Genomic DNA, 19,910 nt, shown 5'->3' with positions numbered 1-19,910 from the left:
TGCAAAGCCCAGCTGTCATTCTCATCCCTTGAAAAAGGGACTTTTTAGCTCACGGTTTCTTCAGAGAGAGATGCATGGCTTCTCATGGTAATGAAATTTATTTTTATTTAATAGCTCCATCGAAAGAGTCTCTCAAACTAGCCTAAGTAGTATGACGTGGATCCAAACCAGCTTATTTAATAGCTCCATCGAAAGAGTCTCTCAAACTAGCCTAAGTAGTATGACGTGGATCCAAACCAGCTGCACCCCCAGAGACTACGATAGCCTTGGTTGGGGACCGCACTCGATTTCACGTAGCATGTATCTCTTCGCTCACTAAATCCCCGTCAAAATATATATCCAACTGGATTTGTGCGCGCATAGCTATTAAACTCCCAAACTTGCAGTAAGAGCTAAAGGAACTGTATTTATCCAACATTTTCTGACCTTCATTTAGGCTTTCGATTTAACCCTAGTTCATAACTATGTCACGATTCTATCCAACTTGAGAAGAAATTTTAACAAATAGTTGGCGCAGGTAATTAGGGGGCTAAGAAAAAAACTAAAAGTAGTAGGTTCCGCATCAATATATTGATATACATTATCATTCGATGCTATCCTAATTTGTTTTAGTGGAGGGGTATGGCATCCAGATACTTTTTTTTTTTTTTCATTAAGCAATACACTTTGCTTATACCATGGCCATTTAATTAAATGTCAACGTATTCTGTTGGTGTCAACTTACGCTTAATAAACATGATTAGCGATCAATAACTTAAAGTGTTGAATACTGTACTATTATCACACCTGAATCATGTCTTTGTTTCCTTTTCTTCTCCTTCAGATGTAGAGAGCATGCTCTCAGGCCGTTTGGGTTTCGATTCATGCCGACAGGTTCGCTGCGAGACGAAGCTTCCCACTTTTTTGTTCGTAATATAAATTCTGGAAACGATTATAATAAAATAAAATCAGTGAAAAGCATGTTCATCGTTAGCAGAAGGAGGAGCAAAGTGCAAAAACATTTTTGAGCAACATGATGACAAAAAATAGTAGCAACTATTAAATAGTCATATAGCTTCCCATGAAGAGCTTTTCTTGGCATTAAAATAAGGTCAGTAAGGAACAACTTCTAATGAGGAGCTCAACATAGAAATTTGTATCCACATGTACAAGGGTGACTTCTTATTACTGTGAACCATGGTAATTAAAATTAAAAAGAAAAAATCTTATGTGCCATGTGACTACATGGGAACTTTTGTCATTTAATTCCCTAACGTCAAAATTTTTAAAGATCTCAAACAGAACTTCATCACGCATTTCCCATCAACACAAAGGAGCCCGACTTTCCCATAGAAATAAATAACCCAAGATTTCAATGAACCAACCACCAAAAGTTTTAGTAGTAAAAACTTTGCATTGTGGAATTTGCTGGTATGAAATAACCCAACACCTATGCGTCAACCACAATAACCATGAGTAAGGTTTTTAGTTTTCAGAGGTAAATGACTCTGAGATGAACTCAACTTTCGGTATATACCACTATACTAGTGAAATGGGTTAAAATATTGCAAAGTAGAATAGACTCTGATGAAGCACATTAGCACTGTATACAGTGAAATGAGTAAAAACGTTGCAAGGTAGAATAGGCTGTGATGAAGTAAACTGGCACTGAAGCATCAGGCACAAGACTTATGAATAGATTTTTTAGAATATACTCATTACAAGACTACAAAATTTGCAAAAAGCATGGGATGTGAATTAAACAACAGGCTAAGAAGGGATAGAAAGTTTTCAACCGAAAAAAGAAAGAAGAAGGCCCAAAAAGAAAAGAAAAATGGCGATTTTAGGGGAATTCTTGGAAAATTTGCTTGGCCCAGTAGAAACAACCAATTTCGTGGCGAAGAAGATTTGGGGTGAGTCAATTCCCTCTTTATTTTCTGATTCTCTATTCAAATCTAAGCCCAAGCACAGTTCTTGGCCCGTTCTGGATAAACCTAGGGTTAATGAGGAAACTAGGGTTGAGTTAAATTCTACGGTGGGGTTTGTTGGGAACGAATCTCAAGAAAAATCGACGGAGAAAGAGGAGGGGGAATGTGTTAAAGTTGTTAAGAGAAACCCTAGACCGCCGCCTCCTCCCAAATCTTTCGATGCTCCTCGTTTTCTTTCTGCAGAGTTCATTTGAAGAAATAGGCTGTGTTTTCGTTATGGGGGTTCGAAACATATGGCGAAAGACTGCAGAGATCCAGTTGTTTGCTTCAGATGCCAATAATTAGGGCATGAGGCGAGATTGTAGATCTGGAGTGATTGGTCATGGATCTGATAACAGAGGGCGTGGAAATGGTGGTCGTGGTCAAGATAATGAAGGAAGAGGGCGTAGTTCTGGAGGTCGTGGAAATTTTGGTGGTAGAGGTAATGGTGGATGTTTTGGTGGTCGTATTAGAAGATATGAACGTCCTAATCCTTGGCAATGGAGGAGAGCGGCTTCTACTTTTTCTTCTTCAAGAAATCTTGATCGATCTGCTAAAAATCTGCTACAAGACAAGGGTAAAAGGTCTCTTTCTGCTGTTGATGAAGAAAAGTTGCAGGATTCTAGGTTGAATTTTCAAGATCAATGTCCTAGGGATTTTGGGGATTTGGAAGCTGAATTAAAAATTTCAGGTGATCGTCCTCGTTTTTCTTCAGTTGTCTCAATTTTTAGGGTGAGGTAAACTCTGGTTTTCAAAAGTATAGAATTTTTTCCATTATTTCGTTTGTTGAAGGTAGTAATGTTTTATTAGAAAGACTAGAACCGGATCTTAGCACGTTTTTTCCTATGAACAAACATTGGGATGTTAGATTGTTTACCAATGGTGAAGTTTTAGTGAAAATCCAACCGTGGAAGCAAATGGAAGATCTGATAAGGATAGGAGTTATAACTTTGAGATCTTGCAAGATCAAATTTAGAAGATGGAGTGCTTGGGAAGGAAATGTTGTTGAAAAAAGAAAATCATGTGTTTGGATCAAGCTGAAAAATATTCCTCCACATTTGTGGAATAATGAACCATTTGAATTAATGGTTAAACCTTTTGCGGACTTAGTAGAGTTTGATTCTTTAACAAGTGCTTGTGCAGAATTTGTGAATGCAGTTATGTTGGTGAAGTGTTTGGAGTATGTTGATATTCCTAAAATGTTAAAAAAATTGTGGGAAAGAAGCAATACAATGTAGACATATCTATTATGTCTGTTATGGGTGAAATCAATGAAAGGGAAAAGAAAAAATAAAAAGTTGATCAGGTGGAAGATACTTATCAAAGTTCTTATAATAATAAGTGGTTTAAAGGAAGAAACAATAGTGAAACTGGGTCTTCTTCCCATATTGATTCAACAAATAATTCTTGGACAGTCAGACAAGATTTGAGAAATTCACCGTGGGGTTCTCCTGCTGCTAGGCTTTGGATGGATCCCAAGAATTTTTATCAAAAATAAAATGTTGAATGGGAACCTTGGGTGACAAATACTACACAAATTGTTGGTGATGAACAAATTCCAGAGGGGGAAGATGTCGTGGTTGTTTCTGAAGAAATTCTTGAACATGGGGCTGACGCTGAAAAGATTAAAAATAAAAGTGATGATTTGATTTGTGTTTTTCCTCTTTTATCTCAAAATAAGGAAGACACAGGGGCAATTGGAGTGGGAGAAATCATTGATATTCCTTATGAACCCAAAGGCAAAGCTCTCATAATAAATGAGAATCATGATCCATTTAACTGGCTTTCTTTCCTAGCTCCAGAGATCAATCAGGACAGCATAGAGAAAGATGAATAAATTCCCATGATTCAATCATTGAAATCTCTGCCTCCTGAGGACACAACTATTAATTCAAAAGTGACTTTTGTTAGGAGATGCTCCAGATTTGTGGATCTGGAACCTATGACGGCACTAGCTAGAGCTACCTCAAGAATTGCAAGAATTGATAATTTTTCTTCTCATGGAGTTTCTACCAGTGGTTCAGGTGATAATTCTTCTTCTTTGGGTTCCTCTTTTGTGCCTATTTTGTTTGATAATTGCACTAAAAATCAATTGCAGAGAAGTTTGCTACTAAATGTGCTATTATTCTTGAGACTCAAGAGGATTTTGATCTTCTAAAAAAAGTAAGGTAAATGGAGATAGAGAGAGCTACCAATGAGTAGTCTCTGGATATATCTTCTTTGTGGAGCTATGTTTATGTTGATATGTTGATTACATGGAATGTGAGAGGATTAGGATTGAGTACTAAAAGATTTGGGGTTAAAGACTTTTGTCATCTGAATAAGTTTGAGTTCGTTTGTTTACAAGAAACTAAGTTGAATTGTATTACTGACAATATTCTCAAAAAGTTTAGGGGGTAATATGTTTGACTGAGTTTTTGTTCTTGCTGACGGAGCTTCTGGAGGAATTATAATTGGATGGAATACTCTTAAATGGAAGAGTTTGAAGGAGAAATCTGGTAAATATATGTTGACAGTGGTTTTACAAAATAAAAAAATAATTTTATTTGGATTATTTCATCAGTTTATGGGCCTCATTATAATAGTGAGAGACTGTTTTTTTGGCAGGAGCTTAAAGAAGTTAAAAATAACTTCTCAGGTCCTTGGGTTGTGGTGAGGGACTTTAATGTTACCTCCAATCCAGATGAAAGAAAAGGTAAAAGTAATCATAGGAAAGGAAATGAAAAATTTTAATGAAGTGATCAATGAATTAGAATTGATTGATAGCCCTTTACATAATAGAAAATTCACTTGGTCAAATAAAAGAAGATTTTCTTCTATGGCTAGGCTTGATAGAGTTTTTTTCAACTCTGAATGGGAGGATACTCTCTCCTTTTCAAAACAATAGGGCTTATGCAGTCAACTATCAGATCATGCTCTTATTAGTTTTGACTGTGAAGATAATCAACATTTTGTTTATAAATTCAAATTTAAAAAAAAAATGGTTACAATCTGAGGAGTTTACTAAGAGTGTATCTTTATGGTGGAGATGTGCTCGCTCAAGTACTTCTGCTGCTAAAAACATGGTAGGCAAGTTAAGATTTATGAGGAAATATATTAAACATTGGGTTCATTCCAATTTTTATAGTGTTAGACAGAAAAAGAAAGAGTTATTGGAAGACCTTTTAAAATGGGAAGTGTTAGAGGATAGAGATCTAACAGATGATGAGTTGTTAAAAAAATGATATTACTATGCAGCTAATTGAAATTTTATTTCAAGAAGAGCAAATGTGGAAACAAAGGGCTAAAGCTCATTGGCTCAAAGAGGGAGATCAAAACACTACATACTTCCATAAAATTGCCAATGGAAGAAAAAGAAGTACCTTGATTTCATCTATTACTTATAATGATGTTGAAATAAATTCTGAGGATGGTATTGCTCAGGTTTTTTTTAACCATTATAGCCAGATTTATGGTCAAAATGTTCCTAATAGATGCCAGGTTGATTGGAATAAATTGTTCCCTGTATCAGATTGGGACTTCAATGATATTGAACATCTTTTTTCAGTGGAAGAAGTTCATAGAGTTCTTTTTGACATGAATGGAGATAAATCTCCTGGCCCTAATGGCTTTCCTGCTTTATTTTTTCAAGTGTTTTGGGAACCTGTGACAAATGATGTTATGAAATTGTTTGAGGAATTGTATGAGGACAGATTAGAAATCAATAGACTTAACTATGCTCATATTATTCTGATTCCTAAAAAGAGTGAGACTTGTACAGTCAATGATTAAAAGCCCATTAGTCTTCTCAATGTGATTTACAAAGTGATCACTAAAGTTCTTACTAATAGACTGAATACTAAGCTTGAATTGCTCATTGATCTCATGCAATCTGGTTTTATTAAAAATAGATTCCTCCTGGATGGAGTGGTTACAGCCCAAGAGATTATTAATGATTGTTTTCATAATAAAAAAGGGAGGGATTTTATTAAAACTAAATTTTGTGAAAGCTTATGATACGCTTGACTAGAATTTTATTCTGGAAGTTCTGAAAGCCGAAGGATTTGGTGTTAGATGGATTAATTGGGTAAATTTATGCTTAAATAGGGGTATGTCTGCCATTAACATAAATGGTAAAACAGGAAGTTGGATTATGTCTAAAAAAGGAGTTCGTCAAGGAGATCCTTTATCACCCATTCTCTTTGTTCTGGCAGCAGATTCTTTTACAAAAATGTTAAATCTTGTTGTGGATTCTCACCTTATTGAAGGGTTAGGCCCTGCTAACATTGATCATAAAGTTCATTATTTACAATATACAGATGATACTTTGATTTTTTATAAAAATGATAGAATACAGTTGACAGTTTTGAAACTAATTCTATATTGTTTTGAACTTGCCTCTAGGTTGATTAGTTTTAATAAGAGTATTCTTATAGCTCTAGAAAATAATGAGTCCTTGCAGCAAAAATTAGCCACTATGATGAATTACAAGAGTGATAAATTTCCTATTACTTGTCTTGGGATACCATTAAGGCCTGGAAGATTAAAAAAAGAAGATTGATTCCCTTTGATTGAAAAATAGAGAAAAGAGTATCCTTATGGAAAGGTAAATCCTTATCAAGAGGAGGCAGGTTAGTGCTGGTTAATTCAGTCATTTCTTCTATACCAATTTTCTGGCTATCTTTCTTTTTGTTTCCTTCATGAGTTATTTAAAAAATTGATAAAATAAGAAGAATATTTTTGTGGATTTAATCTTTAGATCATAAAGGGTGTTCAAATTTGGTTAAATGGGAAGAAGTTTGTAAACCAAAATTATGTGGTGGCTTGGGAATTAAAATTTTGAAAATTATGAATAAAGCTCTTTTGGGAAAATAGCTTTGAAAGTGGTTTGATGGAAAATATGGACTTTGGAAACAAATTAGTGGTTATGTACATTTTGAAAGAAAACCATGGACAGAATTTTTAAATTCTGGAAGATTGAAACTTTCACATTTTTGGAGAAATCTTTTTACTATTGGTGACTGTTTTTTATGCAGTACATATGTGGTGGTTGGAAATGGAAACCATGCTTTATTTTGACTAGATAAATGGGTAGGTCCATTTACTCTTGCCTCTTTATTTCTATCCTTATTTTCCCTCACCTCATCCCCCTACACATCTATTAATAGTATGAGGTCTAATGACAACAATATGTGGAGATGGGAGGTGCATTTTAGAAAATAGTTAACTGGGTATTTGGTCATACAGTATCTTAACATGATGAATCTTATCAATTCAATTACCTTTGGGCAACATGAAGATAAAAGAAAATGGATATGGGAGGCAAAAAAAGATTTTTCGGTTAAATATTTTTATCAATTCCTTATTGATGGTGGATTAAGATATGATTGTGTAAACTTATGGGACCTTCCTGTTCCATTAAAAGTCAAGTTCTTAGTAAGTTCTTAGTTTGGTTGGCCCTAAGAAATGGCTTGAATACGAAAGATAATCTAGATAAAAAATGTGTTTATTTAGAGAAGACATGTTGTTTGTGTGCTAAAATGAATGAAGATCATTCACACCTGTTTCTCAACTGTGAGTTTGTATACTCTATTTGGAGGTCAATTCAATTCAAGTTGAGTATTGATAAAGATTTTAGAATGAACTCTTTAAAAGAGGTTTGGCTAAATTGGAGCAGTGGAAATGATGAAGATTCTAATTTGAAGAGAAAGGTTTTCATTTGTTCTCTTCTCTGGTGTGTGTGGCAAGAGCGCAACGACGGATTATTTTTTAATAAGCAGAAGAGTTCTCTTGTCCTCTTGAACAAAATTGTGACTTTCTCAACATTTTGGCTAGGATCTAAAGGGACTTCTGCTCGAGCTACCAGAATGCAGGAAAGAAAAAGAAAAAGAGCTGCTGGATCAATAGCTGCTGGAGTTCATGAGTTTGAAGGCAGGGATGATGCGATCAAGGTGATTCAGTTGGAATGATGAGAATTCACAGAGTTTTATATGCTTTGTGTTTTGTCTGGAAGAAAACTTTGTTAGATGTTTACCTTTTGGTTTTTTGGTTATTGGTGTCAAACATTTTACTCTGTTTTAGGAGCTTATTCCCAAGTATATACAGAGGGGTTATGTGTTACCGCTTGTAGTAGCTTCTTTTGAACTTTAGTGCATACTCTTGGTTGGGAGTATGAACTATTTTTTGTAACAACCAATTATATTTTAATTTAGCTAGCTGGAATACCTTTGGGGTGTTCCATCCTTTTTCTCAAAAAAAAAAAAATAGCCTAAGAATCAGCCACTAGAATTATGATAAAGTGGTTGCAGTTTGGTAGACCGCAAGAAGAACAACATATGGATCAATTTTCAGATGGCCCCCTCTTTGACCTATAGTACCTGATAAGTGAAATTCTTCCAAAATTTCAATCGACAAAGCACTATCAGCCGTTAAAGGTTTTCTATGAATGGCGTAGAACTCTCCCGGGTAATTAACAAGGCAAAGTAATCATACAGGAATAATCACTTAGCTTACCTAATTAAACAACAAGCAACGTGTTGTCTCAAGAGATTAAAAATGGTTTGCATGGTTCTCCTCCGTGATATGTGTGTTCCACGTGGAGATGATTCATATCAGTGGATTCCACTCATAGGAGAACTTTGGAGTACACAAGATAACAATACTCAAAGTTATCATGCCTGCCTCAATTCCAACTTTTTGCTGACCGAGTGAAAAAGCAGCTAAGATTTAGACATATTCTGTATTTCCGGTAATAAGAGAGGTATTTGAATTTATTAGTAGCTTTTGCTTCAGTCATTGACATGGAGAAGAAAGGTGCATTGCAGAATGTACAGCTTCGATTATTCAGATTAAGAATAAAGAATAATGATGGTGTATATACGTAATGTCCTAAAGCAAGCAAGAGACTCCACTGATCATAAACAAGCGGCTAATGCTTGCATCAACAGCGAACAACACTTAAGAATAATGTAATGATAAAGGTATCCTTTCAGAATTCCCTATAAATAGGCCTGTATGCTATAACACACTCAGTCAACATTGGGTGTCTACCTCTGAAACTCGAACAATGGGGGAGAGAATGCGATTTCCAGTCGGAATATTGGGTAGTCTTCTATTTAATTTCCTTGATTCCTGAATCCCCACCACCTACATGTGATGCGAAGAAAACAGATACTGAATGTTGTAATAATTTACCTTTGTATTTTTTTTGCAGGGAACGCAGCCTCCTTGTTCCTATACACAGCACCCATGTATTTCATTCGTTGTATCTTGAATTCCTGCATTCATATGAACAATCTGATAGCGTCACTAGAAATATCACCAATTATTGTTTTGCAGATTAACTTTCAAAAGAGTTATTAGAAAGGAAAGTACGGAGGAGTTCTCATGCATCCCATACATCATTGCTCTGCTGAATTGCCTTCTATATACTTGGTTTGGTATGCCAGTGGTAAGCAAAGGTTGGGAGAACTTCACGGTGGCTACCATCAATGGCTTAGGGATCCTTCTCGAGACCTCATTCATTATAATTTACGTATGGTTTTCATCACCAAAACGTAAGGCAAGCTCTCTCTTCTTGTTTCTAGTGAATCTGCAACTCAGAGCGGATATTCTCAAACTGACATGTTCATATAATATCCGGTTCGTGATGAAGAAAGAAGCATCTTTATGCCTTCAACAGATAATAGTTTTTTATAGTTATTCTAAACATATTAGTCTACAAAGTAAAGATTAAAGAAGATGAAGTTCTTTTTAGTATTTCCCCATAGAGACCAAACATGTGATCTAGTAACTGAACTAATTGATTAATATACTTATTGTGCGCCGTCATTCTGATAAAGTGATCTTGTGGATACATACGGTTGAAATATTGTAACAGATGAACATTGTTGCAGCTTGTAGAAGTATAGAGTTTCATACAATAAATTTCTAACTTTCATACATGTATTGAAGCCATGTGCATATATATGTCTAGATATTGGCTGGAAAGCTAACCACAAAAACCAGGAAACAAGATGTTTGAACATTTTCTTGTGTAATTTGGAAGTATTGAAGTTCAAGAAAACACTTTTTTACCACCAAAAATCCTTTTCAATTCTTAGATGAAGCTAGGTGCAAAACGCTGTTTTCACTCAGAATATACGTGTGGAAGTGGAATCTGTATATGCAGAACTTTCTGTTTCAGAATGACAATTTTATTTACCAACTACTAAAAATTGTAAATCTTCTTCTTATTAGAGTATAGAACATAAAACATGAATTGTCATGTCAGATGACTTACTACTTATTCATATGTTACTGCGTGTTTTGCAGAAATTAGTTATTCTGATGGTGACAGTGGTAATCATCCTATTCGGCGCGACTGCATCGGTTTCATGTTTTGTGTTGCATGATCACCCTCACCGAAAATTGTTTGTTGGAGTGGTTTCTCTAGTAGCTTCCATAGCCATGTATGGTTCCCCATTAGTAGCTATGGTATGGTTGTAGCTAGCATGAATAATCCACTCTAAATCTTTTTATACAATGAATTGTTTAAAATGCAAATTGGAAAAGATCGTCAAGAACAACACCATCCAAACATGTAACATGTAATGGACGGAAAATATATGCTAAGTTAACATAAAACTTAATAGTCTGTTCATGTGGGCCGCATGGAACTGCCTTGAGCTTCAATTTGAATGATAAAATAAATGGGGGCAAGTAAATAAATTTTGATTTCGATAACAATGAGGGTTGAACATAAGACATTTTGGGACCTCTTCAAACCTGGTATTCTGGTACTACAGTCTTAATCGAGAACCAATTTACTCAACATTTACGTTTTCTGACACAAAACTTCCTAACAGGCGATAACAAAGTCTTCTGTTCCAACTTTCCCCTTTTTAACCTGAACATAAAACAGCTATCCTGACAAGGTAGAACTTCGAAAAGCAAAGATTTGTGAATGGAATGCAGAAAATTCCACTCAGTACATAATAAGTAAGACAAAGTTATTACTTCTCCATATCAGGGAAAGTCGAACAGGACTTAAACTATCTAACACAATACAATCATGCTTAATGCCTAAGATTCAACAAAATGTGTCTAAGAATTTTATCTTTTGTTGATGCAGGGATATATGCAAGCTTAACTAATTAGCATGCAACTAAAAAAAACATTCAACAATAACTTGCAACTCTTCCCTTTAATTGCAGAGGCTAGTGATCAAGACAAAAAGTGTGGAGTTCATGCCCTTCTATTTATCATTCTTCTCCTTCTTCGCTAGTTCTCTCTGGATGCTATATGGCCTTTTAGGCCATGAGTTCTTCATTGCGGTCAGCAAACTAACAATTAGCATTGCATTAATACGAAATCAAGCATAAATTATCAACTCATCTCTCTCTAAATTTGTTGTAGGCACCTAATTTCTTGGGTACTCCCATGGGAATCCTTCAGCTGGTACTCTATTGCATGTATAAGAACAAGAAACAAGCTTATGAAGAACCTAACAATGTGGATGTAGAGAACAATGGAGAAAAGCCGACTTCCCAAAGATAATTCAATACTGGAAGAAAAGAAATTGCATTAACAATGTGGAATAAGAGTTTCCAATCAATCTCTAGATTCTCTACCTTTTATTGTCATCTATATAGTAGCTAATCTATGCAGATGTAACATTTCCTGCATCACCCCGTCATTTGATGAAGTGTGTGAGAAATAAGAGAATATCATCTGATGGATTTAATCTCTGCAGTAACTCTTTTTTTCTCTTTTTTCCACATGACTCTCTTGCCATAGCATTGATTATTTTGCTTTTTTATGTGTGTGTCCATATGCACATCAAACTTATAGTGCCGTTATGAAACTCAGATTGAAGGAATATCACAATGACCCACCTTGATCTATTTATTTATATTGTTTCTAATCATCTGAAGCCCCACTCAAATTTCGCATCATTCTTGGTTGATTTCCTCAATCACCTGATCACCAAAGAAAATCTAGCAAAGTGTGATATAAATGTTCCTTTGATGTGTACCACTATGATAGTGCAGCCGAATTTGCCAACACCTTCTTTTAGAATGTTGTCGTGTAGAGAGTTGTGGCTGATTATGACTAAGATTGCTGTCATTCTTGGCCCATCTCATTTTGGATCTCTAGCATTTTGACCGATGTCTCCCGTTCCACACAATCTTCAAAGTGAATGAGATCCTTCTATTGTGGAGGTCTTATGGATGATTTGGAAGGAGAGGAATCAAAAGATTTTTAGGGGCTATTTGGTTGGGCCAAAAAATAGGAAAACACCTGGATTTATAGGAAAAGGAACAAAAAGTGGGTTGTTGAGCATTATAGGGTTCATACACCCTTTTTTTAAAATTATAGAATCACTTTCTATAAAGTATGGAAAATGACCAAATTCTAGGAAAGTCTAAATCCTTGTTTTTGGAGAGGATTTGGACTAGAAAATTTACATAATAATGATAATAAATTTAAATTACTAAAAGTTATCTAAACATGATAGAAATTCAAATACTTGATCTAAACATGTTTAGAAACTAAAAAATATAATCTATATCAAACAGAAGCAAGAATTAATTAAACTAACCTCCAGCCATTGTTGTCTCACATAATGGATAATAGATGTTGATTTCGAGAAGATCTTCTAAACCTTATCTCTTTACTAATAGATGATGTATTTTCCCTTTCGAAAAAATTGAAGAGCAGATATTAGGGACCAACCGAGATATATACTCTTTTTTTCCACTCTCTCCATCAAAGAGCAATAACCGAATTAGTGGGCAAAGTGGTTGGTTAAGTTATAACCAACTCTCTTGATGATGGGAAGTTATTGGACCACTTTGTAACCAAACGAGAAAATAAAACCAACATTCTCCCACTTGGTCCAAACATTCCATCATCCACCTTAATGAAAAACAAAATACATGAATCATGGCGATAGTTTCTTTAATGTTGAGTAGTATCTTCCATGTATCACAATGTATCGTGTCTCTCAATCCCGAACGACTTAATGAATAAACCCTATGTTTATTCGAGATCCAAACTTTAATGATATTTCTCAATAAAATAAGCAAATATGTATGTGCACAAAAACAAATGAGAAATATCAACTGAATAAGAGTTTCAATAAAATATCAAATGTACGTATAATGAATATTTACATCATGGAACCAAGTCTCATTCTTACTACATGATCCTTGAAATTCTTTGGTGGCATGCCTTTAGTCAAAGGATCAGCAATCATCAACTCAGTGCTAAGGTGCTCAATGACAACTTTCTTTTCCTTAACACGTTCTCTAATGGCTAAGTATTTGATGTCGATATGCTTACTACGACTACCACTCTTGTTATTCTTAGCCATAAAAACAGCAGCTGAGTTGTCACAATACAGTCTTATTGGCCTAGAAATTGAATCCACAATTCTGAGCCCCGACACGAAACTCTTCAACCATACATCATGTGACGTAGCCTCAAAACATGATACGAACTCGGCCTCCATAGTGGAAGTAGCAGTCAAAGTCTGCTTTGCACTCCTCCAAGACACGGCTCCACCGGCAAGCATGAAAATGTATGCTGATGTTGATTTGCGTGAATCAACACAGCCAGCAAAATCCGCATCAGAGTAACCAACCAACTCCAAATCGTCGGTCCGTCTATACATGAGCATGTAATCCTTTGTCCCTTGAAGGTATCTCATCACCTTCTTTGCAGCTCTCCAGTGGTCAATACCTGGGTTACTCTGATATCTTCCTAGCATTCCAACAGCAAATGCTATATCAGGTCTTGTACAGACCTGAGCATACATTAGGCTTCCAATGGCTGAAGCATATGGAATGTTTTTCATCTGTTCCTGCTCGAGCTCATTTTTAGGGCATTGATTTAGGCTGAATCTGTCACCCTTCACAATAGGTGCTACTACACTTGGTGAACAATCATTCATCCGAAATCTCTCTAAAACCTTTTTGATATAGGTCTCTTGAGACAAACCCAAAATCCCTCGAGACCTTTCCCTATGGATCTTAATGCCAATGACATAAGATGCATCACATATATCTTTCATATCAAAGTTCTTCGAGAGGAACTGTTTCACCTCATATAGCAAACTTTTATCATTTGCCGCAAATAAATTATCATCCACATATAGCACAAGAAAGCAAAACTTGCTCCCACTGACCTTCTGGTATATACATTGATCCATGACGTTCTCTTCAAAACAAAATGAAGTGATAACGTCATGGAATTTCAAATACCATTGGCGTGAAGTTTGTTTTAATCCATATACGGACTTATTAAACTTACAGACCAAGTGCTCACCATTACTAGAGGAGAAACCTTCAGGTTGCTTCATATAAACTTCTTCCTCTAGGTCACCATTAAGAAAGACCGCTTTCACATCCATTTGATGCAAATCCAAATCAAAATGGGCAACCAATGTCATAATGACCCGAAGAGAATCTTTCTTAGATACAGGAGAAAATATCTCCGTGTAGTCGATTCCCTCTCTTTGAGTGAATCCTTTGGCAACGAGTCTGGCCTTATATCTCTCAATGTTGCCTTGTGAGTCTTTCTTTGTTTTAAAAACCCATTTACATCCAATGGTTTTTATACCATCAGGCAACTTGACGAGATTCCATACTCGGTTTGACGCCATAGAATCCATCTCATCTTTCATGGCATTGTACCATAAGTTTGAAATCTCAGAACTCATGGCTTGTGAAAACGTCTCAGGATCATTTTCGGCTCCAACATTATAGTCAGACTCTTGTAGATACACGACATAATCACTAGGAATCGCCGATTTCCTTACTCTAGTAGATCTTCTTAATGTTGCATCAACATTTTCCTGAGGATCAAGATCATGTTGTTCAGCTAGCTGTTCAACAGCTTCAGGTATTTGTTGAACTTCAACATCTACTAAATCAGGATCAACAGCTTGTGGTATTTCGTGAACTGGTTCTTCAACACGCGTTTGTACTATAGGCGCGTTGTTAACAACAACGATCAGTCCGTTGCTTGAAGTGGCACAATGAGCATCTAAATGATCTTTCTCAAGACCAACGCCCTGAGATCGATCGCTCCCACTAATCAAGTCGTTCTCAAGAAATTTAGCATTTCTTGATTCCACAAACCTAATGCTATGAGATGGACAATAAAATCTGTATCCTTTAGACCTTTCGGCATATCCAACGAAATACCCACTTATGGTCCTTGGGTCCAACTTCTTTTCTTGTGGATAACGAAATACCCACTTATGGTCCTTGGGTCCAACTTCTTTTCTTGTGGATTGTAGACTCTTACTTCGGACGGACATCCCCAAACGCGTACATGTCGCAAACTTGGTTTCCAACCTTTGAATAACTCAAAAGGAGTCTTTGGGACAGCCTTGGTCGGAACTCGGTTTAATATGTACATAGCCGTCTTGAGAGCTTCAGTCCACAAGGATTTAGGAAGTTTGGAGCTAGCAAGCATGCTACGCACCATGTCCAATAATGTTCGGTTTCTTCTTTCAGCTACTCCATTTTGGTCCGGAGAGCCAGGCAAAGTATATTGGGCAACAATCCCATTTTCACGAAGAAACCTCGCAAATGGACCATTTGCATGGCCACTCTCAGTGTATCTACCATAGTATTCTCCACCTTTATCGGATCTCACGATCTTAATTTGTTTGCCACATTATTTCTCTACTTCTGTTTTAAACACCTTAAAAGCATCTAGTGCTTCATTCTTACTGTTAAGCAAGTAGAGATACATGTATCGCGAGTAATCATCTATGAAAGAGATGAAGTACTTATCACGGTATGCATCCATGTCTAGACAACAAATGTCAGTGTGTATGATATCCAATAATTCAGAACTTCTTTTGGCACCTTTCTTGGACTTGTTAGTCTGCTTACCCTTAATGCAGCTTATACAAGTCTCAAAGTCAGTAAAATCTAAAGTACCAAGTACATCATCATTCACTAACCTTTTAATTCTATCAATAGAGATATGTCCCAATCTCCGATGCCACAGTATAGAAGACTCTTCATTCACAACACATCGTTTAGTACCAATAATTTCATAAACGTGCATAGAAGTATGGTTTTCATCATTTTGCAAATTAAGGAGAAAAAGACCATCAGACAAAGTACCACATCCAATAACATCAGATTTATGAGACAAATTAAATCTGAAATCTGAAAAGTTAAAGGAATAACCATCTGATACAAGTCTGGAAACTAAAATTAAATTCCTAGAAAAACTAGGAATATAAAACGTCTTTTCTAAACTTAAAATAAAACCACTACTTAAAACCAGTCTGCACGTGCCAATGGCCTCCACATGTGAGGGCATCTTATTTCCTGAATAGACGCTGTGCTCACTTCCCATCGGCTTCCGCGAGTCTCGTAAATCCTGCAATGAATTGGTGATATGGATTGTAGAACCAGAATCAATCCACCATGTGTTATGATTAACATCAATCATATTGGATTCATAACAAACAAAAGAAAGTTGAGTACATTTCTTATCAAGCCACTTCATGAACTTGGAGCATTGTTTCTTAACGTGCCCTTTCTTTTTGCAAAAGAAGCACACAATCTCTTTCTTAATGTCCTTTTGAGGAGGGATTTTCCCTTTCCCTTTGTCCTTGGCTTGATCCTTCTTCTTGTACTTCCCAGGGGTAAAAAAGTTCATAATTTCCTTTTCCTTTTCCTCTATAAGCAGCTTGTCCTCTTCCTGAACACACATGGTCAACAATTCATTGATCGATCATTTGTCCTTATGTGTGTTGTAGGATATCTTAAATGGGCCATATTGCTGAGGTAAGGTGCAAAGGATGTAGTGAACCAGGAAGGCTTCAGACATCTCAACCTTCAATACTTTCAACTGAGCCGCAATATCCCTCATGTGCATGATATGATCACGCACACCCCTTACGTTGGTGAGCCTCAAGGATGAAAACTGTATGATTAGGGTGCTTGTCATTGCCTTGTCTGAAGTGACGAACTGCTCATCGATAGCCTTTAGTAAATCTTGGACCTTGTTGACCTGCTCGACTGAACCCCTTATACCAGCAGAAATTTTAGTCTGTATGAACATCACACAGAGACGATTGGATCGTTCCCATTTTTCATAAAGCTAAATTTTATCTGAAGTGCTGATTTCAGTAACTATAAGGGGTTCAATCTTATGGCATAGTCTATGTCCATCCATCCCAAATGAAGGAGAACTCTCTCCTTCCACACTTTGTAGTTATCCCCTTTGAGCTCGGGAACATCACATTTCATATCAGAATAATTAGCATGTGGAATTGCTGCAGTAAATTAAATAATCATGCTCATGTTACTAAATTTGAAGCTAACAAAATATGACATGTTCTACCAATGTAAAATCATGCAAATATATAAATCTAGTGACATAAAACTTGTCTGTGGGCTAAAGTTCCAATTCAATTAGATTTATCTTAACTTCATGATAAAACTATCAAATTATGCTTCATTTCCTAATCCATGTGGGTAAATTAGAAAATATAATTTGACATTTTATCCTAATTAATCATACAGATACAATAAAAATTCTTGTGGGATAAAATTTATTATATCACATCCGATTAATAACAATTAATGTTTACTTTCTAAATAAGATCCTTAACAAGTGATATAACAACCTTATTATACAGTTTTAATTAATTAAGGATGCTGTGGCTACTCCCAAATTAATTAAACTATATGGGTTAATTATAAACATCACTTGATAAAACACAATAGATCTAACATGCACAAATATAAACATCAAGCAGAAATTATCAAATATGTAATATATGCAACATAAAAAAAATAAAAGCAAACAAAAATATTATTAGAATTCAAAGAGACCCAAGGCCCAATAAATCACAATTAATGTTTACTTTCTAAATAAGATCCTTAACAAGTGATATAACAACCTTATTATACTGTTTTAATTAATTAAGGATGTTGTGGCCACTCCCAAATTAATTAAATTATATGGGTTAATTATAAACATCACTTGATAAAACACAATAGATCTAACATGCACAAATATAAACATCAAGCAGAAATTGTCAAATATGTAATGTATGCAACATAAAAAAAATGAAAGCAAACAAAAATATTATTAGAAATCAAAGAGACCCAAGGCCCATCAAAGACTTATAATATATGGTGTAGCCCTAGGGTTTTGAACACCAAACCTCTAGGCCAAATCCTCAAGCCTTACCACTAGGCTATTGCCCCTAAAGTATTTAGTACAATCATAATATGTATACATATTGAATAAGTAGTTAGATTCGAATTTTACAATTTCGAACATGTTAACTCCTAATTCTTAAGCAAATCAAACTAAACTTCATTATTGATTTGATTATCATTATACCAATATCTTAGAACAAATGATTTTCACAATGAACTATTAATTAAGAAAAAACGAGAAATAAATATCATGATGGAAAATCATAAGTTCTATAATCAATAGCTCTGATACCAAATGATAATAAATTTAAATTACTAAAAGTTATCTAAACATGATAGAAATTCATATACTTGATCTAAACATGTTTAGAAACTAAAAAATATAATCTATATCAAACGGAAGCAAGAATTAATTAAAATAACCTCCAGCCATTGTTGTCTCACTCAATGGATAATGGATGTTGATTTCGAGAAGATCTTCTAAACCTTATCTCTTCACTAATAGATGGTGTATTTTCCCTTTCGAAAAAATTAAAGAGCAGGTATTAGGGACCAACCGAGATATATACTCTTTTTTTTCACTCTCTCCATTAAAGAGCAATAACCGAATTAGTGGGCAAAGTGGTTATAACCAACTCTCTTGATGATGGGAAGTTATTGGACCACTTTGTAACCAAACGAGAAAATAAAACCAACATTCTCCCACTTGGTCCAAACATTCCATCATCCACCTTAATGAAAAAACCTTCTTTATATCTCTCTCTTTTTCTAGTTTTGCTTTCCTATTTTTTGGAGTTTGAAATAAACAAGAGATTGCATTTCTTATTTTTTATTTTCCTATAATCATGGGGAACCAAACACAAATTTAGCATTTCCAAGAAATTCATGGAAAGCACTGGATATGATTTCTTGCAAGGGATTACATTTCCTATATCTTTAGGAAATGAACCAAACCGACCCTTAATGGAAAGTGGTACTTAGTGGCAGAAATTGTACAAAAATTAACATGACCTATTGACTGTTAGCGGTATCATAACAAGGTATAAATGCCTGCGCATTAGCCCAGTGTGATATTTCCTAGCTCATGATGTAATCCTTACAATACTCCCTAGTATTTCCTTATTTTAAGCTCTTTTCATTATTCTCCATCAACATATTAGGCTAAGGCCCTAAGTTCCCTATTAAAAATTTAAGGAAAATGGTCAAAGAACATGAGTTATGGGCTCTTCAAATCACAGTATACCATGATAGCCCCTAACTTGAGAAACTATACATGCGCTCAACATTATTTATATGGCGATACCAGTGGGGGCATTATCATCAAAGAATCCATGGTAGTAGAAACAAAGGTCATGAACTATAGAAGGGATGATTTGAATTGAAGATTGAAAAAGAGTGATGTGGCTAATACTTGTCTCGGCAATATACATTTACACCACTGTAATAGGTGGTAAAAGAAATAAATAATGATTAATAGCAAGAACATCAAGATCTTTGATTCAAGAAATGAAGAGTTGGGTATGGGATAAGGAATATTCTTGTATACTTTAACATAATCACTATCTTTCGGAACAAGTGAAAACCACAATAAAAAAGCTGGTTTACTAAGACACTTTCTTATGGGGTGGAAGTCAAGCATCATTTTTCATATATGGCTGAATAGTCCAGACATTACTGTATTGTCTATTTCTTCGTTTAGATGATCTAATCAAGAGTACAACTATGTTTAATCTCAGTAAAATAGGTGTAGTTTTACAACAATGCCTTTATTCTGAACCCTAAGATTGACTACATAAATTGC

General features: G+C 35.3%; 1 protein-coding gene and 1 long non-coding RNA gene across 3 annotated transcripts in view; one reads left to right on the top strand and one right to left on the bottom strand.

Annotated features, from left to right (window-relative positions):
• The window catches only part of LOC109846394, a 27,561-nt gene continuing 8,107 nt past the window's right edge, over window positions 457-19,910 (bottom strand). Inside the window, exons 2-4 of the long non-coding RNA XR_002248488.1 lie at window positions 9,325-9,516; window positions 9,120-9,202; window positions 457-921 (exon numbers count right to left, since the gene is read on the bottom strand). This is a non-coding gene — a long non-coding RNA (uncharacterized LOC109846394). The remainder of the gene's footprint in view (window positions 922-9,119; window positions 9,203-9,324; window positions 9,517-19,910) is intronic.
• Window positions 8,803-11,760, top strand: LOC109846393 (bidirectional sugar transporter SWEET3b-like). Of its 2 annotated transcripts, XM_020415626.1 has the most exons (6): window positions 8,803-9,028; window positions 9,139-9,175; window positions 9,264-9,486; window positions 10,239-10,400; window positions 11,120-11,239; window positions 11,322-11,760. In XM_020415626.1, the coding sequence occupies exons 1-6, from the start codon at window positions 8,992-8,994 to the stop codon at window positions 11,460-11,462; spliced, it is 720 nt and encodes a 239-aa protein (XP_020271215.1). In that variant the 5' UTR covers window positions 8,803-8,991; the 3' UTR covers window positions 11,463-11,760. The 2 variants fall into 2 exon arrangements, with proteins under 2 accessions (XP_020271215.1, XP_020271214.1); XM_020415625.1 differs by having other exon boundaries at window positions 8,803-9,175.

Source organism: Asparagus officinalis, chromosome 6, assembly GCF_001876935.1.
Source record: "Asparagus officinalis chromosome 6, Aspof.V1, whole genome shotgun sequence".
Classification (NCBI taxonomy): Eukaryota; Viridiplantae; Streptophyta; class Magnoliopsida; order Asparagales; family Asparagaceae; genus Asparagus; species Asparagus officinalis.
This window is presented reverse-complemented; position numbering and strand designations above follow the sequence as displayed.